Source organism: Squalius cephalus (assembly GCF_949319135.1).
Source record: "Squalius cephalus genome assembly, chromosome: 9".
Lineage (NCBI taxonomy): Eukaryota > Metazoa > Chordata > Actinopteri > Cypriniformes > Leuciscidae > Squalius > Squalius cephalus.
In genome coordinates, this window is record NC_137130.1 from 26,141,703 (window position 1) to 26,164,939 (window position 23,237).

Genomic DNA, 23,237 nt, shown 5'->3' on the forward strand with positions numbered 1-23,237 from the left:
TAACTAGTCCTTATTATTAGATACTAGTACCTATTTATTAGATACTATTACCTATTAAATAGATACTAGATCTTATTCATTAGATACTAGTACTTATTTTAACAGTGACTAGTAACTATTCTTTTGTTACTAGTAACACATTTTCAATTTTTGCCATTGACTTCTATGGGGATCTGTCATTCAGATATCAACTATTCAGTTCTGACTGGTATGTATTCCAATTGTGAGTAGTACGTATTTATTAGATACTAGTAGTTATTCATTGGGTACTAGTACTTATTTTTTAAATACTCATACCTATTACTAGATACTAGTACTTGTTCAATACTATACTTAGTCATTAGATACTAGTACCTATTAAATAGATAATAGGACTTATTCATTAGCTACTATTACTTAATCAATAGATACTAGTACTTATTAATTATCTACTAGTACTTATTCAATAGATACTAGTACATAGTATTATGAGATACTGGTATTTATTCCAAATGTTACTAGTAAGATTTTTAATTGATTTCTACAATTATTTTTTACATTTAATGGTACTAGTTAGTTTTACATTTAATGGTACTAGTACCTAAAAAAATAAGCACTAGCACCTAAAGAATAAGCACTAGTACTTAATGGAATAGATACTAGTATATAAAAAATAAGTACTAGTAGCATGAAAATAGATACTAGTAGGTTTTAAGGATTAAATGTTAATACGGCTTGCCATACTACAGTGGCCGTTCTGACTAGTCATAACAAGACGAGTAAAAACAACAGTTGTGACTGGTAAGATAATAAATGTCACTAGTTACAATTAAAAAAGTAAATTTGCAGATATCTTCAACCTCATAAGGAACTAGTAAGAAAATATTAAAGGAGACATATCATGCTTTTAAATCGTTCATTTTTACATATAAATCATACATTTGTTGTCTATATAAAGCGGAACTGCAATGCTTGGGTCTGAATTCCTCATTATTATAGCTCCACAGGCCCCTTTTCTACCCCTTTTCTGATGTGCGTCTGAGAGCAACTCGTTTTGGTGCGGTCTCTTTAAATGCAAATGAGACACTTCATACCCCGTCCCCCTCTCCAGGTTGCAGAGGTGACACTCGGTTCAACTCCACCCCGTTCGGTAGTTTGATAGCAGAGATACGATTATCTAGCGGCACAGAAACTTTTTATTCACACGTTATTAACATGAAACTTTGGTCTTCTGACCTTTTACCACCGTGTCGATTTATTTTGATTAATATGTGCGAGGGAGAGAGAGCAAGACAGCGCCTAGTTTGGAGACGGTGAAGTCTTGTTTACACTTTCGCCTGGCTCCGAAGAGAGAGAGTGCGCGCGCGACCGGGTCTCTCTCTCTGCTCGTTCTTTCAGTTAAACATGCGCCCTGTCACAAGCGCTGCAGTTCATCTACATTACTCACTGATCAAATAAGACTTTGGCGGGACAAAAAAATCTCCGCTAAAACAAGTTCAATGCAGGAAAAACCCTGTTATTGCAAACGGCATAATTTGTCTCGTTTCGTAAAATAAAGCCAATAAGCTTTAGATCTCCTCTTCCTCTCCATGATTACCTCCTCTGCTCAAATCACTTTGACGTCATGACGAAAGTTGTGAGTTCACGGTCTATGGCTGGGACTCGGAGCAGGAGCATTGATAAGAGGAATCGTTAACGTCGAGGGCATACAATATCGATTGTTCATAAAACTTAGAACCGGTTCTCGAGTGGAACCGGTTTTCAATTCCCATCCCTAGTCATGACACTCAACAACAGTAATACTGCTACAGACGTGTACTTAAAAAAAAAAAAAGACAAAGGTACTGCTAAACCATGACCACCGTGTGTTTTAAGAAAGTAAAGTACTAGTTGCTAATGAATTAGTTCTAGTACTTAATGGAATAGATACTAGTATCAAAAAAAAAAAAAAGTACTAGTAGCATGAAAATAGATACTAGAAGGTTTTAAGGATTAAATGTTAAAACGGCTTGCCATACCTGTATTCATAACCCAGTTCAATCTCCCCATGAATTGATTATGAGGCCAAAAGCATTGATGAAATAGCAGGGTTTTGGAAAGGGGAAGTTCAACAGCTGAAACGGTAGCTATGCGGCTCTAGAGGCGCTGTGTTGGAAGATAGACATGGATGAGGGATGATGAGAAATCATAATGTTTTGTTTAAAGGACACAGAGCCAAGGCATTTAATCACACGAGCTGCAGTTTATCCCAACTAAGAACAAATATTCAGTTCACTTTTAAACAATATAAATCTGATTTAACGATCTGTATATCTTGCATACAGATTTTAGATAATTTTAAGTGTGGTATACATCACGCTATAAGTTTTGTTGTATTGGGTTCACAGTGTAAACACCCCAAAGGCATACAACAGCATAGTACAGATAAGAATGGATCATTAACCCTCTGATGCATAAATGATCGCATCACAAAAATATCTACTTTCAACCTTTATTATTATTATTACAATTATTATTAAATTATTTATTTTGAGAGAGTCTGTCTACTGTAGAGGACACTATGCAATTAGGGTTACACTTTGCAGTCACTTCAAAATGATGATTTTTGATATGCTAAAAATGATGCCATCGTTACTGTTCATATACTATTTTGTTTCCGACACACACAGTAAGTGGTAGATCAATCACAAGAGACTGGGCCATCTGACCAATCAGAGCAGAGTAGGCTCTTGAACAGGAGGGGTTTAGAGAGACTGAATCCTTTTATCGAACTGTCAGAAGATGTGAGGAAAAGAGGTGATTCTGAAATGTATATTATGAAAAAAATAAAATGTTTTTGACCCTGGATTCACATAAATCTATTGTAGGAGACCTCCAAAACAAAATTAGGAACCTTTAAAATAGCATAATAGGGGCATTTCAAGCAATAATATGCCCTTTTAACCCATTAACCTACATAAATTGTGATTTAAAATAACATAATAAATTATGATCTCTCTTTAAATAGAAAATATTCTAGATGTCCATTTTGTGGGTATTTTATATCCCCATTTGTCCCTTTTCTACAAATATAAGCATTGAAGTCAACAAAAAGCCTTGAATATTATGTCATTAAAATATCCATGTTGCATGGTTTTTATTTATTAATAGAGCTGAATGAAAATTCACATTGAAATACCCAATAAATAAAAGGCCATCACATATGGTGGTTTGAAAGTAATATCACTCCCTGAATGGTTAGACATGTTTTTAAAGATCTACAAGTCTTCTAGCCTCAGAGAGTTAAATAAATGATCAATGACCAACAGTGTTTGAACACACCATACTGTCTTGGATGGTTTGAATAGGGATGTGACTTATAATAGCGAAAGTTGACAGTGCAGGTTTGTGCGAGAAAGGACGTGTTGAGATATCATCCTAAAGCAAACATCTGTCACAAACGCCAAAACAGTGTTTGGACACACCGTACTGTCTTGGATGGTTTGAATAGCGATGTGACTTGCGAAAGTTGACAGTGCAGGTTTGTGCGAGAAAGGACGTGTTGAGATATCATCTTAAAGCAAACATCTGTCACAAACGCCAAGATTGCGTGGTGAAATATGCCGAAGAAGACATTTATCCACAGGGAGAAGAGCACAGAGGTAGTTGAATTGGATTAGAAGGTCCCTTTGTAACATTTCATTTGTGAAAGGAGATCAATCGTTTCATTCTCTGTAATCTAACTTATTGCCTCATAATTCTTTTCTCCTAACTAAGTTTTGATAGCACTCACCAGCGATTTCTTTTATATGTTTCTACTTTTTCTCAACCTGTTTGTCTGGTCTTTGTGGGCGGTCCATCTAAGTTAGCTTAACAACATTTTGAAAAAAGAAGTGTGCTTAATTGCACTGAATGTGCACTTGTATTGTACTTTAAAGGAACAGATAAGTTAGATAAGTCCATACATACCCTTTTCATCTCCGTGCGTGCCGTAACTCTGTCTGACGCGCACACCGCTAGCCTAGCCCAGCTAGCATACTGCTCCCAATGAGACAAAATAACGCCAACATTTTCCTATTTACATGTTGTGATTTGTATAGTCACACTGTGTACAAATAACAAGGTCACATGAGACACAGCCATCTTCTAACCGTATACATACTGGTAACTTTTTTCTCAGAAGGTGAAGCACTGCTACTTGGGCAGAGTGATTTGCTCGCAGCACCTGAGAAGCCCCGTGGTGAGGAGCAGAGAGTTCGCTCAGAGTTGGAGTAAATCACTCCGCAGAAGTAGCAGTGCTTCGCCTTTTGAGAATATAGTCCCCTGGAGTGGAGCCGAGGTCAAGGTCAAAAACCTCACTAATGTGTGCGGCAAGGCAACATCCTGCTACATCACAAACATATTGGAGGGAACTCCTGACGATAATGTTTTAGAAGCAGCCTACTCCTAGTCTCTTGGTCACAGTGCCACGAGACTTAAGTTCCCTCAACTTAAAGGGACGTGGTAAGCAGCTAAGGCCACCATGTACACCTTTAGTGTGGAGGGGATAGACCTGCGGAGAAACCCCAGAGGGCGCCGAAGAGAAACGGGCACTGTATTTTGATAAGATGGAAACCATTTCTCCCCGGAGGGAACTGCCCTCAGAAGTCTGACGACATCAGCGTCAGGACTTCTTCTTAGTCGAAGCCTTCTTCGAGATAACAACTGTCCTCAGATCTGTCTTATCCCAAGACGACTACGGCTGAGACTATTGAGACTACTAAAAGGAACCAGACTCTCGAGACTAGCCTCTGGTATTGGTCGAACAGCCACTTTGGTGCCCTGTAACGGCAAACCGGCATGGAATAACCGAACTGACTGTTCTACGACCCTCCTCGGAGGATCGCTGGGAAATACAGGCACCTCGGCGTCCTGCAGCGGTGAAACGGCGGGAAACAACCGAACTGACTGCTTTACGACACTCCTCGGAGGATCATCACTGAGACTAGAACTCACTGGAGGGCACTGAAGGGAGATGGGCACCATATAATGAGCTGTTATCCATTTCCCCCCAGGAATTACCCATGTATTTCCTCAGAATTAAATGACTCCTCAAAGATCAGAAATATATATTTCATTTTTTCAAAAATAAAATTAATCCATTAATTAATTAATGGATTAATTTTCCAACCAGCAATGATGACACATGCTGTTTTAAAGTCAGGGACACAACAAGCCGAAGATCGTCCGTCTGGCAGTGTCGGACCGGTTTTGAACATCGACCGACTTGGTTTGTTCAGTGTGTTCCACACCGTTGACTCTTGTTGGACGGCTTCTGTTTTTTGGGGGGCCGATTCAACATGTAGAATTGGTGTCAGTGAGAGCGAGAACTCTGATTGGCTGTTCAGTTTACTGAACGAGTCAGTGCACGAGAATAATAGCAAAACAGCTTGCAAAGAAGCCAAGACACCACTGGTTGTTATTTTACACCATCTTACCTGAGTGTTCCTGGAGGAATATTTTCATTGTAACATGAGCCGAATGGAATAAAGAAAGTGATCAGCATGATTGATATTCAAAACGGTAAGCACGTGGTGCTTTGTTATGGCTTGTGTATCTGCAGCCTACTGTGTTGGTTTCCCTTTTTATACAAATATCTCCTTACAAAGTGGTGCATAACGCATAAATGCTAGTTGACAGTTGCCTGCAGTCCTTTCAGTGTGTTCAAGCATAGCTTTTTTTTCCTGACGCAGGTGACACGAGGCGACAACACAGTCGGCTTTCATCAGCGCTAGTTCTTTAGCGTTGGTTTGGTGTGTCCCTGCCTTTAACCCTAAATTAGTTCAATCCCAAGGCCGGTGAAGCCCACGACTATGACAGAATTCACAGAAAACAGTTTAGTTCACGCTTCTCCCACATAGTTAGGCTAAAGCTTCCCACAGAAAGTAGTGCCATGCAGAGAGTACTTGATAAACGCGGAAGCATTCTTTGCCACAGCGGAAAAGTGAGAGATTATATCGATTTTAGTGGAGCCAGTCACATGAGATCAAAGTCCTGAGGATGTCAGCAGCATTTTGGCGGATCTAATCCTTTAAGACTAGAGGCTACAGGCTATCAGTAATGGAGCACATGGAGAACCCTGCACTGTATTCAAAGGTGGCCTCAATTGATTGCTTTAGCCTGACTAAGCCACAAACAGGATATGACTGTTCACATCCCATAAGCCTCCCTGCTCATGCTGGCTCACATTGACTGCTCTCTGCAGATGCAGTAATGGAAAACAGCTGGAATACACAGAACTTTGCCAAAAAAAAAAAAAAGGCTTATTGTCAATGTCTGATAGTTAGGCCCAAAAATTAAGGCTCAGTATTCAGTTCTGTTTTTGTAAGGTTTGTGGAGCTTTTCTATGTCAAATATCACTACAGCAAGAGCAAATTAAGTCTTAAATGGCTTGTGACATGTATTTGTGCATGCACACACACACACACACACACACACACACACACACACACACACACACACAAAAAAGTCATAAATTATTATTTTCAACCCTCATTCTGACCCTCTGTCTGAAATTATCCGTTTTAAGGGGCGGCTCCTTTAAGGCTTGCCATGTCAGTAAACGTCTACTGTTAAGATTGGCTAATGTCATTACATAGGGAAAAGTATCAATGCCCCCTCGCTATTGCACGTGTAAAAATCGATGAGTATTCATTTACAGACAAAGCATCAAACTGTTTGCTATGTAGCTGCTGTCAGATCCAATACAGTTGTTTGCTTCAACTTTCAACAAAAGTTTCTTTGTGAACTCTCCATTACAATGTGCCTTTTTTAACAAAACAAATTGCAGTCAAATGCTCCGAACAAACATATAATCCTACTCGATCCGGGATGCCATTAGAGCTTGTGGTCACACTTTATAGGGTCCAATTCTCACTATTAACTAACTATTAACCAGAGTTGGGAAAGTTACTTCCAAAATCTAATGCATTATATAGTACTATAGTGTAACGATTTCAGTATGAGGAAGGAAGAAGACGGGGTGGGAACCGGCAAACATTTAAAGATTTTTAATAAAATAAATAAACAAATATAAAACGAAAGTAAAGACGGCAGCCCCTCACAGACGACTGCCGCCACACATAATAAAATGTATTTTATTGCTGCTCATTAACACATCAAGTAGAGGGCGATGTGGTGTAGGCCCCCAAGCCTACTAACAACAATGTAATAGCCACACTGAAGGCTCATGGCACAATATAATAAGTTACAATCACTGTCACAATCAAAGTCTGGTAAATTATGGTAGAGATACCAAACACTATAGAACTAGAGGCCAATATAATGCAACCTATAGCCTAATGACATGGCAGGACGCACATGCTCTTGTTCTTTTTGCTTCTTTTCTCTTATTCAAGTTCACAGCACAAACCTGGCATGCATTGGGTGGACACCAGTCTCTTCACTTCTCGGGGTTCAAGCAGCATGGCAGACCAAGAGAAACATAATTATTTTTAATTTTTTTGGGCATTCTTTCTCTTCTCCGACCCTGCAGCTCTCTTGGTTAGTTTAGTGCTAGCTTTGCACGGGTCCAGGTGTTTCTTCAGGTTACTTGTGCTATTTCTTGATGTAGAGACTTCCCTCTGTGTCACACATAGATTGCACTTGACTATTACGTTCTTGTTACCTTTTCTCTGACAAACTGAAAATAATGGGAGTATGTCCATCTCACAAATAGAATCCGTCTCTGCAGTCATCTCAACCATCGAAATCCAGCAACAGGAAATAGACATACTATTTTACCCGCCTAATTTTTTCTCTGGTGCTGGAATGTCTCTCGGTGTTGGTAAATTCAACACTGCTATTAACTACAACTTTTGCCTCAATAAACTCCTGATTACTGCTTATTAACTCTTTCCCCACCATTAATGGACCTTGAACTAAAGTGTCACTAAACTTGTTCCTGACAAAGTCAGCATGAAAGGGATTGTATATATCTGAGTGAAACAGCTTCTCAAGCAAGAAAAAAAAAAAAAAAAAAAAAAACCTATGACTGTAGGACTAGATTTTATATACCGGGAGTTCATTGGATGGTTGTGGTTTGCTATTGCTGTGATGTCATGTGAGAGACAGATTGATTCCTCCCTCACGCCAGTAAACAGATCATAAGACAATAGATGAGTTGTTGATGCAAGAGGGATGGGAAGATGTTTTAAAGATTTAAAGGGCACATGGATATATATATATATATATATATATATATATATATATATATATATATATATATATATATATATATATATATATATATATATTGATGTGCATGGATAAATCATTTAAAATAAACTGCAATTTTACATAAAAAGGAGAATTGTCAAACTGTGTCACATGTCAAAGCAAACATTCTTTTACTTTTGGAAAGTATACTGTATGCCGTAAGTATACAGTAAGTATACTTGCAGTAAGTATACACTGTATGCAGTGTTGACAGCATCAATGATTATAATGGGTTCTATTTTCTTTTGACACAAAACTCACATCCGGTGTAGACGTGTCAGCCGTTAAGTGACTGAACACCAGTGGGCGGGGCATGGTGCGATGATGTAAAACTATCAGTGCTCTAGAGGCAGTCATATGCAAATGGCTTTGCCTGTGTGTGTTTGTACTTATTTTATTTTTGACTGACTGATTTAATGACTGATTCTTACAATTCTACATTTGGTACCCTGAATCTTTGGTTACATCACTGAACTTTCCATTTTTCCTGTCCAACTAAATAAATAATTATATTTGTTTTATTATTTATTATATGAAATGTCATATAAAATACAATAACATATCTACTTTGATCATTAATATGTTTTGCTGTTTCTTTTTATTTATTCTGTGGCATTACAATGATTGTATCTTGTCTAGCATGAAGTGTCATGTCTTTATTAAACTCAGCGGAAATTAAGGCTCATCTCTGTAGGGACTGCACAAATTCTGATAAGATGCATACAGTCTAGTATTAGCATAATAATTCTTGAAGGTATGAAACATTTATGCAAACTTTATCATGGATCATATGAAGTGGCAAATTAAGGGATCCATGTTTATGATCCCATTAAATGAATACATTTGCCAAATGTTTGCCACATTTGCCACGTTCGTACAGAATTACGATTCATATTCTAATATTGTTTTGCTGTAATTCTGCAATTTTTCTCCATTAATCACTGCAGTTCCTTCTGATTGATCAACTTTCCAATTACACATCAGCATTTCAGTTACAGACATCAAGTTTCCAACTCATTGCTTAAATGAAATGACAAGCTGTAGCAGGAAGAATGGTTCCTGTCAAAATTGAGATTTATGGCCACATAGATCAGCTAAAAAAAACAGAATCCATCAGCCATGTCTGAAAAACACACAGCAAGTGTTTGAGTGAGCTGTTATACTTACTGGAGATATTATTTAATGATGGCTGGAATTTTTCCATTACCAGCACACGGTTGCATTGAGGACCATTAGAGGCATTCCATTTATTAATCTAATACGAATCTCAGTCCCATTACTTGCTAATTAAAAACTCTACCCAACATGTCACAATGAGATTCAAATTGTTAAAATGTTTTTCTTAGGTCATGTCTTTCCTCTCTGCACAATTTAGAAATAACTACATTTATCTGTGATTCATATATAAATATATAATTTACATCAGGAAATTGCTGACAGTGTGATAAACCCAAAAATAATCAAAGGAGAGTGTGGAGGCTTTCATTAAATAAGACATTTTAAACAATTTGAGTAATTAAATATATTTGCAAAGTTAGCCCTAACAGTAGTCAAAATTTGAAGTGGATCAAAAAAGTTCATCAAAGTTTTCCTAAGACGAGAACAGTTATTGTTCAAAATTCATGTATAACTTTGATGACTACTGTATGTATGTATGTATGTATGTATATATATATATATATATATATATATATATATATATATATATATATATTACTCACCCCACATTTTTGAATAGTAGTGTACATTTAGAGAATTGCCTAGTTTACACCTTATAGTTGTCTACACATACTAAGGACCAGCTTTACTAACAGCTTGCGCCATCGCAAACCCTCTTTTGGTGTTAAAAAACAAATATATATATATATATATATATATATATATATATATATATATTAAATGGAAAACTTTAGAAAAAAAAAAAAAAAAAAAACCTTTGCATGTGTGTTTTACTTGAGTATCATTACTTGATCCATTATGGCTCTTATAGTATGAAATATAAGAATATGGATCTCATATTTGAGGTGGAAAAATAATTTTATTAAATAATTTTCACTAGACCAAAACTGAGCAAAAATATGCAATTTAGTGTCGTTGCTGATATTTATATCTCCAGATTTTTGTTACAGAATAACAGACTACAGTATTTACATAAAATGCTATTTAAGTTTCAGTTGTCACTCTATGTCGCCTAATAATATGTCTTAGAAATATTATATTTAAATGCATATTGTTATGATCAAAGTTCTGCAGTTTTTATTTTGGGGAACAGAACATATAATATAGAGCAGTTCAATGATAATTTAGAGGAACACATATACACTCCTCAAAAGCCTAATCTATCATATTTAATTTATTTTACAATGATTTTATTTTTATTTTTATAGATAATCAAGTTGATTCAGTCCAGTAAATGTTTATGTTAAAACATTACTAAAAATATAAAAGTTATAAAAATCAGTAAAGATTCCACAGCAAAAAGACACATATACCATAAAGGGGACATTTGTAGAAATATACTAAAATGACTTGGCCTGGGTTTCCCCATGCTGCCTTGCGCGCAGCGCGATTTTATTCACGCTGCTAGGCAGCCTGGACACCATGGACCAGATTTTCCCCTCAAAAAGGGAACCAATCACAGAACGGGGAGGGAGCAGCAAGACGATGACGACGTCTATGCGACACACCGAAGCAGTTTGTTTATATCTATGGATCCAACATGGCATCAGACGCAAAGTTACCTTTCGATGCAGCCTTAGATAGTGTTCTAAGTAGTTTAGAACGCAAGTTTATTTCGTCATCTTCCACGTAGATTTTCTGTCGGTCTACATACGTCATCTGGTATAATTGAAACGATTGGCTATGAGCTACGTACAGGCGCATTTGATAGACATTCGTAGCGCCCAATAAATGGCTCTGGGCATTCGTAAACCACGCCTCAAATACGAGAAAATGAACATGTGGTTCCCAGACCACGTCTCAATCTGACATTAGCCAGGCTAAAAACGACTTTTATTTGCTAAAAAAGCATAAACTATCAATCAGACATCAGAAATTTGCGTATCAAACATGATAGAATAGGTTTTATAGGTTTAATTGTTGATATTTCAAAAGCAGGAATCTGTCTTTTAATATGCTGCTCTGTTATTTGATCTTTGTCTTTCAGACATGGATTCGCTGCGCATACTGCTATACTCCCTCATATTCCTGCTAAGCGTGTTTGGTAATCTGCTCATCATTGTGGTTTTGGTGGCGAATAAGCGAATGCGGACGGTGACCAACTCATTCCTGCTCTCCCTGGCCATTAGTGATCTTATGATGGCTGTTTTCTGCATGCCATTCACTCTTATTCCCAACCTGCTGGAGGATTTCATCTTTGGAGCTGCTATGTGCAAGATTGTGGCCTATCTTATGGGTAAGATGGACTGTCATTTCTTCAAATGCACTGGCTTCAAGCACTATTCCCTAAATCTGCAGAAATGTATGTGCCTTCAAAATGTTGAAAGATATTCATTTTTTTCACTTTTCAATTTAGTCTATCCAGGTGCAATCGTCATTGAAATGTTTGCTGTGGCATGAATATTTAAATTAAGTCAGTCTTTTCTGTGCAAACAAGCCTTCCTTGATTTAAAAAAAAAAAGACGTGTTTGAATACATTTTCTCTCAATCGTGGCAGCAGTAATTCATCATGATCAATGATGGAATAAAGCATTATAACTGAATTGATGCACTGTGTGGTAAAGTGGCCGATGCTCGCCACACCTAAGGATTAAGAATTATTGCTTGTATTATTATTTTGGACATTTATGTTATTCACTCAAAAACTCTATAACTCTAGCTGAAAATAATTCAATTCCACATATGGGGGAACCTAAATGAACTGAAGTAAAGCCCAATAAAAAAGTTAATCTTAAGAAAAAAAATAAAAAATCCCTCTCTTAAAAATATTCTGCCCATGCTCAGTTAACGCCATGTAGTGCCAACACAAATGGATTAAGTAACTTTTATTGTACCAATTTAAACCCAGTTGCTAAGACAAGGATTAAACCTAGTCTCAGACTAAAGTGCATGTTTAAGCTGTTTAAACTGAAATCAACTTGCACTGACATATCTTAAAATAATTATGTCAGTGCCATTGTTTTGTCTTAAAGATGCACATCAGTAATGTATTTTTTTCTAAGACACCTTTATAAAAGCTACTTAAATATCCTAATTGAACTAAGGCCTAAACCTGGCTTAATCTAAACCCTGATTATGAAACCAGGCCTAAGTGAGCACAATTAAATTAATCTTTGACAAAATGTTCAAGTAGGCGTGTGTTGCATTATTTCATTTTTAAAAAGTAAACTGAGCAAGTAGTTTTTAGCTGTATATGAACAATACTCTGTTATAGACCTGATGAACAGCAGTTAATGTCAACTATACATCAAAACAGTCAAAAGTATTTTTAAAAGAATTGTGTGCATATTTAACATCCATGATCTAAATAATATTCATGAGCCAATCATCCACATCACAGTTACTTTTTAAAACAAAATGTGGTTACACTTTATTTAAAGTGTCCTTGTTACAGTATAACTATACATTTAGGTATTTTAATGCATTTAATTATACATTAGGTTATTGTAAAGTGTCCTTGTTACAGTGTAACTATACATTTACATACATTTATAAATATTTTTAGAGTTAGGATTAGGGTTTGGGGTTGCACTTTATTTTACAGTACGTGCTCTTACGTGCACTGGGTAATATAAGGTAACTACATGGGTTAAGGTTAGGTTTAAGGGTAGGTTCAGGGTTAGTATCTAGTTATTACACAGTTATTGTAATCACTATAATAAGTACATATTATGTATGTGTGGGACAGTACTGTAAAATAAAGTGCTGCTACCAGGTTTGGTTCAGGGTTAGTTGCATGTAATTAGCATAATTTTTTATTACTAAGTACATGTAACGTGTAACAGATACACTGTGAAATACAGTAAAGTGTTTCCCAAAGTGTCATCTATAGTTTACACACATTTCCAATAATTTATTTGGTATTTCCTGTACATCTCTTTTTTCACTGTTTCATGTATTTCAGTTTGTGGCTCCCAGACTGCATACTGTAAAAATTAACCAGTGAACCAAAGTATATGACAAATTTGCTATGTGAGACTACTGTTAAATTGTAATACAATTACCTGGATTTCAGATATTGGCACTGACTCTCGCTTTGAGAAATTAGCCACTGATGTAGGCAATTGTATGAATGCACCCAGCTTGATCTGCACTTTTTCATGGATCACTACCTCCGTAATTGAAAGTCAATGCCCATGCAGTACCAACCGATACAATGCCAAGGTCAGATTTGACACACAAGGGCTTCTGGCAATTGGATTGAAGGGAAAAACAACAATAAATTGAGACAGTTAAACAACCTTAAGACAGTTCTGTGCTGGACAGCAGCGGACTACTGTATATTGTAGCATATTTGCAAAAAAGTCAAAAAAGGGCACAAAGTCAAAAGAAACTAATCAGCTATGGTGACTCGAAAACAATTACACTGTCATTATTTGTCCTTGCACGCATGGATATCAGATAGAGTTTCTAAAGGATGTTTTTCTCCAGCATTATGGTCACTGTCTGATGGAGGCCCTGGAGATGACATAGTTCAGAAGAGAGCAGATCTTATTTGCTTGAGTGTGTGCGAGCGGCCCGCGGCCCACACAGTGTCGGAGTGCGACAGGGCAGCACATCCAACACGCAGTGCCAAACACAACCTCCCCCCCACTGTTTGTTTTTTGATGAGGTGGAGAAGGAAGGGGATTTGTAAAGCAAAGAACAATTTTCCTGGGATGAGCTCTGGTGCGGAAGGCAAGATCAGATCAAAGCTCTTGGGGCATCGGGGTAATTCCTCAAACATGAGGGGTTGTCGGAAATCTCGCTTTACAGCGTTCACCAACAAGAATGCCATTTTGTAATGTTTTTCACAAAGCTTTGTACTTTTAGGAGAACGTATTAAGGATTTGTCGCTTTCAATTTTGCAAGGCATCAAGCTATCGGAAAAAATAACAGATGTGCAGTGAATACATGTAACGATAAGAGCAACTGAATCAGAAAACCTGGTGGATAAACTATTTAGATACGATCTTTAAGCTTTTGACTGCAGTTTCACATTGTAAATGTACTGATTTTGATCAAAAATGTCATTCTGCTTTATCACAGGAATTTCCGTCTGCATATCTACCTTCAGTCTGGTGGCTATAGCCATTGAGAGGTACAGTGCCATTTGCAACCCGCTGAAGTCACGTGCATGGCAGACCCGATCCCACGCCTACAAAGTCATCGCTTCCACTTGGGTTCTGTCCTTCCTTATTATGATACCGTATCCCATTTTCAGCACCCTGATTAAGTTGAACAAACCCAACAACATCACAGCTCACATGTGCCGCCATGACTGGCCGAAGATCGAGGTGGAGCAAGCATGGTAAGTGCTCATGTGTGGAGTAACACACTTATCAGGGCTCCAGACTGCAACCATTTTTTGAGAATGAGCGAGTCAAAATTTGACGTGGTCGCATTTGTGCGCGTGCATAAACAATGTGTGCCTACCTGCACTTGCGTTAGGGACTTATTTAATCTGTCACGAATTATCGACTACGGCAAATCGGCTATTCTCCCGTAGTAGACGGTTACAGTAGAACGTCAAAAAGTAGTTGTTAAATTCATGCATGTGCAACAGAAAACCAAAATGCTGTTGCCGTTGTGTCAGCAGCTGCTGCTTAAAGTCCCTATTATCAATCATTTAAACGCGCACAAATGATAAAATGCACAAATTAGGAATTCAGAAAATTTAGGATTGTCGTCTAAAAATGCAGAGGTCAATAGCTGATTACTTTAAAAACAAAGTGTGGAGGGTGAGGATGCTGGTGAAAATGACGAGCCAACGCGGCAGCATACAGGCTTAGACACAACTGTTGACTAGAGCACAGGTGTGGACTGGGAGGAACCGAGTGAGCAAAGGAATATAATAAATACATATGTTTATGTTTAATTCTATAAAATTAGGTCTGTCAAAATTTGTGGATTAACGCGTGCGACACTTGAGTGAGATCAGGACAGGACCAGAGTCAGACTCAAATCTATTTCCTCCTGAGCCAACAGTGTCCAGAACATGTGCACAGACCACTACACCACAGCTCTGACAGTTTCAGGCTGATATGCAAACAATATTTTGAAGCAATATTTCAATAGAGCCATATGTAGGTTACAAACGTTTGGGCTTAGTTTTAATACTTCAATTAAATATTGAATACTTGTATTATTAAATAAAATTATTTTATTCTGTGAGGACACATTTAATTGATAAAAACTTGACAGTAAAGACATTAATTTTACAAGACATTGCTATTTCAAATAAATGCTGTTCTTTTGAACTTTTTTATTCATCAAAGAATCCTGAAATAAAATGTATCAATGGTTTACACTATTATCAAAATGTTCCAATGGTCGTGTCTAGGTGCAGGTCCACCATCGGATCAGGATACTGCCTGGATCTGGCTGACTACATTATGCGTTTTGGTCGTGTCTAGGCGCAGGTCCACCATCTGATCTGGATATGGCCCAGATCCGGCTAACTACAGTAAACCTCGGGATAAACAGAGAGACTAAAATTTTTAGGATGATCCAAAGCAAACAAATAGCTGATTGGGTTTCCTCCACAGGGTAGCTCTGTGGACATAAGTATCCAACGCTTTTACTGGATAGACAAGGTTCAGCTTTTCCTGGTCCTGATCTCTGAAATGAGGAGGGAAGAAGGTTTGCAGAACATTAGGCAGAGGTTCATTGGTCGGCTGCTTGGGGACATAGCTTGGCTTTGGGTAAAGGAATGCCTTGACCTTGGGGGATACCGACAGGGCCTGAAGATCTTCTACTCTCTTTAGAGAATATATAGCTAGAAAGAACACAGTTTTTAAAGTCAGAAACTTTTCTGAAAATGTCTCAAGGGGCTCAAAGGGAGCCGCAGATAGACCTTCTAGCACAATAAAGCTGGAACTCTGGTACTGGTACAAATTGGAATTGGTACAAATTGCAGGCCTAAGCCTCAAAGCGCCACGAAGAAAACGTGTTCTTAACGGGTCCCTCCCCGCAGATACACCACACAAAGGGACGTGGTAAGCTGCTATGGCTGCAACATACACCACATATGGTGCCACATACACCACATACTGCCACATACACCTTTAGTATGGAAGGGAATAGCCCAGTACTCCAGTACTGAACAAACCGTTGGATCCAGTTAACTGGATCCCACTGTCGCACTGTCTCCACTTCAAGGCATAAAGCTTCCTTGTGGAGGGAGCTCTGGAGTGAAGTATGGTCTCAACAGTTGAGAGACCTGAGTTTATGAGTTGGGCCCCCTCAGAAGCCAAACCCACAGGTTCCATATCTCAGGGCAGGGGTGAAGAATCACACCTCTCGCCTGAGACAGAAGGTCCCTCCTGACCAGAATATCTAGGTGAGAACCGTTGAGGATGGACACTGAACCATATTCTGCTCGGGCAGTATGGTTCTACTAGGAGTAGACTTATTCCGTCCCGGCGATCAGGGGGGCTGGGTGTGTTAGGGAGAACCAAAGTGGACAGTGCGTTGTATCCTGAGACGCAAACAGATCCACTTCAGCTTGGCCATATACCTCCTATATAAGTTACACCACCTCGGCGTGAAGTTTCCATTCCCGGGCCTCAGCCCCTGCCTCGACAGGATGTCTGCTCCTACATTCTGGTACCCCAGGATGTATACCACTCTCAGAGAGAGCATCTTCTCTAGGGACCACAGGATGATTTGGTGCGCCAGTTTGCATGGTGGACGCGAACGCAGACCCCCCTGGTGATTTATGTCAGAGACTACCAATGTGTTGTCTGTGCGGACAAGCACATGATGGCCTCTCAGGTCTGGGAGGAAGTGCTTTAATGCCATGAAGACAGCCATCATCTCCAGGCATTGTATGTGCCAAGAGACATGATGACTCCTCCAAAGACCCTGAGGTGAGCGGCCTTCCATTACCGCTCTCCAGCCCATGAGAAAAGCATCTGTCATGAGTGTGACGCGATGACAATGAGCTTCTAACACAGGACCTTGGGACAAGAACCAATGTTTCCTCCATATAACCAATCAAGTTGGATGCAGCTGCCATCAGAACGAACAGTCTCTGGAATGGTTTCACAGTGAGTGACTGGCCTAGCTTTATCTCCTTTACGACTGTGAGGACCATAACAACACGAGCAGGCGATTAGTAATGTTAATATTACTCACCCCAAATTTTTGAATAGTAGTGTACATTTAGAGAATTGCCTAGCTTACACCTTATAGTTGTCTCCACACACTAAGGGCCATATTTACTAACAGCTTGCACCATCGCAAACCCTATTTTGGTGTTAAATAGAGACACGAAGTGAAAAATTAGTGCTGAAAAGGCACCTTAAATGCATTTGTAGGAGTTTCCCTTTCAGACTCAAAATTTATGGTAGGAGAGTATTTAAATTAATAATGCAAGGTGATTTACTAAGGTTTGCGCTATTCAATTTGTGCAATGTTTCAAACCAGACGCTAATTTGCGCTGCTCTTGGTAGATTACGCTGGTCATTATGGAAATGATCTGGCTGCGTCTGTGTTCTTTCATTTGCGTCATCAGTAGATCACACTCAGAACTTTCCACTTCTGTCTGTGCTTTTTTGTAATTGCACTGGCACACTAATTTGCCCTGTTTAGTAAATCTGGCCCTATGTTGGGTAAGAAAAAAATAATTTAACATTGTAAAAAAAAGACACATTCAGCCATAATCATTAAACATGTCACACTGACGGTAACAAGATAAAATCGCTTACTAATCTTGTCTATGCAAAGTTAAATCCAGCTCCAGTCATGACGTACATTTGCTAAACCCTTTTACTTTCACCTGATGAAGTACAAGAACATCAGATGTTACCATCTTCAAAATAAAGTGCTTTATTTAAAACATGAGTTGCACATTTCTGTTTTTAAAGCCTCCAGAACGCATTGCCCGCATATACTTCTCTTATACTATAAATGCATACCTGTAAACACAATGTTTGTTCTCAAACTGACATACAGATTCAAATTATTGTCTGTGGTAATTGAGAGCGTGATACAGATGCTGTCCATAGAGCTTAAGTTGTTTTGAACCTGGAACATCCCTTTAATGGGAAAAGCATCCCATTATTACTCATAATGTAACATAATTGGTTGTCTGTGTCTGTCTCTATACAAGACAAAAACAGAGAAACATATAAAGAAGGAGCCAATGTCTTAATCAGCTGGCTGCCTCTTGCGACACATTCATGTTTTATGACAGCTACTGCAATGTACATAGACAGCAAGGGATGACAACAGTATTCTCCCTCTCTCTCTCTCTCTCTCTTCCTTTGAGTTTGCTTGTACACTTTCCTTATTCTTTCTGAATATAGGCTAGGCATGGGATTTTATCACATGTAATAGGCATTGTTAGGCACAAATATGTTTCCTTCAAGATGTGCGGATGCATGGCTATGCACTTCTGATGTTAATTACTTAGCCTATATTTAAAATAATTCATAATTATAATCAGAATAAACCTGTATATAATTTAAAATCTTTTGACATTTTTCAAGTCTAATAGAGAATGTTGGTTGAAGAGCAAGCTTGTGTGATGATTGGGAGTTTCAAAAGGTTTATCTTTGTTTCAGGTGCATCCTATTGCTATTTGTTCTGTTCTTCATTCCTGGAGTGGTGATGATCATCGCTTATGGGCTCATATCTCGTGAGCTCTACCGTGGAATACAGTTTGAATTGGAACAGAAGAAGGGACAGTGCGGTGAGACCTATGAAGGCGATAACACAGTACAATCTGATTTAGTGTCATTTTTTAGTAAGCCCCAGACCACCCTAAAGGATATTAACCGTGCTAGTCGCTGTGACCATATTGCATGACCTGCCCTGAGGATTTAATTGTCTATGTGTAGAGTCATGGCCAGTCCTAAGTAATGAAATGTGACCTATAGGACTTTCAAAAAGATAATTGCAGCTGTGAAAAATTTCCGTAACTGCCCCTAAAAAAGTAAGGAAAAAAAAGAGGCAATATAGACTTGAATATTTCCTTGAAATTACTCATTAATGGAGCCCTTAGAAGTTAATGCATGCTGGATTGCTTTGATTATGTCCCATCCTGAATTCCGCTGTTCTGACTAAATCACATTCTATTAATGTTATAAATATACCCCATTTCCCCTGGGCCGCAGTAATCTAGCATTCAAACTCTCCAGTGCTGAGTCACCACCCTTCCAATTAAGATGTTTTCAGTTGAATTACCAAAATGTAATTTCCTTTCCCATTTTTACTGGTAATAATTTGTGCAATAGATGGAGACTCAAGAATGGCAAAATACAACCTGCTGTGGGGTCTTATAAATGTTATTGTTTAGTGAAAGACACAAGAGCTGAATCATATGTAACAACAATGATTCCATTTAACGATTCCTTAAGGTAGGGGTTCTCAGCTACCACTATCACAGGTCCACTTTCCTGCAAAGTTTTGCTCCAGCCCTATTAAAACACCTCAACAAGCTAATCAAGGTCTTCAGGATTAAGAGAAAGTTACAGGCAAGTGAGTTTGATCAACGTTGGAGCAAAACTCTGCAGGCAAGTGAACCTCTAATTCAGACTAAAATTTGGTGAAAGAGTTTGAGACTGGTTTGTGAGTCGTTTTGTCTAAAAATAACAGTTCATAAGAGTAATTTGATCATGAGTAAATCATTATTACAAAAAAACTGTTTTGTGTGTATTTAACTATCAAAACTTTTGAAAGTGTATTTGTATTCATTTTTATTCACCCACACTTAATTAATCCAATTAATTCACCCACACTGCTTACCACATTGACTAAATTGAAATGACATTTTATCAATAACGTCAGACATCATAAATGTTATATTTTATGATTAATTCAAATAGAAAGTCTCAGATTGATCTAAATTGATACATGCATTCATTAAAAAAGTGAAACCAACAATGTCCATATGATATTTATCTTTTTTTTTTTTTTTTTTTTTGCAAACTGAATTGGGATTTTTTTTCCTTCTTGGATCTATTTAAGCATATATATATATATATATATATATATATATATATATATATATATATATATATATATATATATATATATATATATCAGGGATGGGCATCTTCGGTCCTGGAGGGCCACTGTCCTGCAGAGTTTAGCTCCAACCCTACTCAAACACACCTGAACAAGCTAATCAGCATTTTAGGATTATTAGAAAACTACAGGCAGGTGAGGAGCTAAACCCTATCAGGGTTGGAGCTAAACCCTGCAGGACAGTGGCCCTCCAGGACTCCAGGAAGATGTGTGCTGCATGTCATGACAACAACAAAGTGGTTTTTATGCAGCATTTCATTCACAAAAAAAAAAAAAAAGCCTAAAACCTGAGCTTACCTAAAACGCTAACACTTTTTTTTTTTCTGCCACCTTAGAACTACAGTACATTCAGCAAATGCAAATCTGCTTCAAATGTAAATGTAAACATTCTCTTGATGTGTCTTCATCTGAGTACTCAGAGCTTCTTTTTAAGGAAAATGCAATGTTTTCTCTACAGGAATGAAAAATGGTATTAGCGCCACAGTCTTATGTCCCAGCGATGATGGAGACGGCTGCTACATCCAGGTGTCCAAGAGGCCCAACTCCATGGAGATGTCAGCCCTCACCCCAACGGGCTCCGCAAAGGTGGACCGACCCCGTAGCAATACCTCCGAGGCTAAACTGATGGCAAAGAAGCGAGTGATCCGTATGCTCATCGTCATCGTGGCCATGTTCTTCATCTGCTGGATGCCCCTATACTCCGTTAACACCTGGAAAGCGTTTGACCTTCCCTCCGCCCACAGGGCTCTCTCTGGAGCCCCCATCTCGTTCATCCACCTCCTGTCCTACACATCTGCCTGCGTCAACCCCATCATCTACTGCTTTATGAACAAGCGGTTTCGAAAGGCGCTTCTCACCACTTTCTCTTGCTGCTGCTGGCCCTGCCGTAGAAGAGGCTTCAGGGAAGGTGATGATGAGGTCACTGCCACCGGAGCGTCCATGTCTAAGTTCAACTACACCACTGTCAGCACAATGGGACCGTGCTGATTCTCGGAGGACCAAGGCTGGGAAAGATGGAGGAGAACTGGGGTTGATGTTGACATATTGTCAGGGTTTACACTTTGGTAGAAGGGAGCGGCTGCATTCAAATGGACAGACTTAGATTGTTTATCGCCTACTTGCAACCAAGCAAACCACATGCTACGTCATCATTTGTCGTTGTTTTATGATCCATGACAAACTCGCTAGAGACATGTATAAATGTACATACTTAAGGTGGCGTCCCACAGGCCGACCTAAAACAACTCGGTAGGAGCGGTTACACCAACCTCACCCTCTTCTGTTGAAGGTCTGTTACTTGTTACTCTCACTCATTAAGAATGCAAAAAAAAAAGACTAAATGAAGAAACATTTATTCAAAATGACATTCAAAAGTCATTTTGGTGTTGCAGAACCCCAGAAAAACTCATTTATGCAACCACAATGAAAAACAAGCAGCGTTTGATGCATGTGGTTTAGAGTTTGCTGAGAGGAAGTTTGGATCAGATTCAAACCTGACAACGATTCTTCAGGATGAGAAGAAGCTCATTGGTTGGCCTTATTGTGATAATGATAATGTCAAAAATGCGATTGTCAGAGTCAGCTAGACCATCAACTCAGCAGGAAGCAGAGTTTCTGGAGTCGTTAGCACTCACAGAGGGATGGCTACATGCACTGATCTCCTATGATTCTCATACAACTATGTAAATGACAGACAATGGCTAGTGGAATGCAAGCCTTAGACATTGTATGTGAAGTTATCCTTTTGTTGTAGATTTAAGTGCCTGCATAATTCTTTAAAATCTGTTCTGAGTTCAAAGTTTTCTTTAGAGTAGTAGTCGCATAATGTAAAATATTTCACTTATGTGATATGATCAGAACTCTTGAACACAGACATATAACAGCTCTCCAAAGTCTGAGGTAGCATGCTTGTAGTCACAATATTCTACAGTATTACAAACACCTAATGTGGTGGTTAATGATGATAGTCTGTTGCTAGACAAGACAATGATTTTGCCAATTGGTTTCATCCCATTTTTTGGAGCCAAAGAGGTTTTGTTTTATTTTTAAATATGTCCTTCATGGCCTTCACAATCTGTGACTCATCGACTTGAGTTGCGGTAAATGCAGGTCACTTCAACTGAACGAGAATGTAAGACACCCAATTAGGTTAAACTCATGCCAATCTGTCATAATCTCACAGACTGATTTATGACTGCTTTTACATGCTCTCGTAAAATGTATAGATATAAGCTTATTAAGGTCCTTATATATGGTCCTCAAATAGGATCATTCAAACCTGATTTGTGATTGTTTCATTTCTCCTTCTTTTAGAAGAGAAAAAATAAAATAAAAAATTTGAGGCAGGTTAGAGAAAGAGAGAGGGGCTTGAATTAATGTCAGATATTTTTGATGCCCATGGGAGGTGAGACTTGAGTCAGTAAAAATGGTCAAGCCACTAAAATTGAAAACATCAAATTCATGGCTGCCTTTAAGTAAAATTAAACTACTGCCAAAGTGAGAACCTGCAGTGATAATTATGTTGCACTTTCTCAGCCACTTTGCAAATTAAAGAAAAAATTAAGAAAATTAAGCGGAAATTAAGTAGGAGGTAATGACATACTTGTTATGGTATCTTGTTTACATATATCATTATTCATAAATTTGCATGTACACCATTTATTTTGAAAACTTATTCATCTGCAATTCACATCCAAACATAATTACTAACATTATTACTAAATTATTAGTAAGTGGTCACACTGACTGTAAGTCAATCCCAGGGGAATTTTTAAACATATAAAGCAGTAATTAGATAGAATAACTAATTTTGATTCATGTCATGATGTTTT

The 23,237-nt window shown here is 38.2% G+C and overlaps 1 protein-coding gene across 1 annotated transcript in view; it reads left to right on the forward strand.

Moving 5' to 3' along the window:
• cckbrb (cholecystokinin B receptor b) overlaps positions 1-22,944 on the forward strand; it is a 35,860-nt gene extending 12,916 nt beyond the window's left edge. Inside the window, exons 2-5 of the mRNA XM_079881329.1 lie at positions 11,381-11,629; positions 14,422-14,683; positions 18,942-19,069; positions 20,864-22,944. Coding sequence (XP_079737455.1) covers positions 11,381-11,629; positions 14,422-14,683; positions 18,942-19,069; positions 20,864-21,393 — 1,169 coding nt within the window. The 3' untranslated portion in view covers positions 21,394-22,944. The remainder of the gene's footprint in view (positions 1-11,380; positions 11,630-14,421; positions 14,684-18,941; positions 19,070-20,863) is intronic.
• The last annotated feature ends 293 nt before the right edge of the window (positions 22,945-23,237 follow it).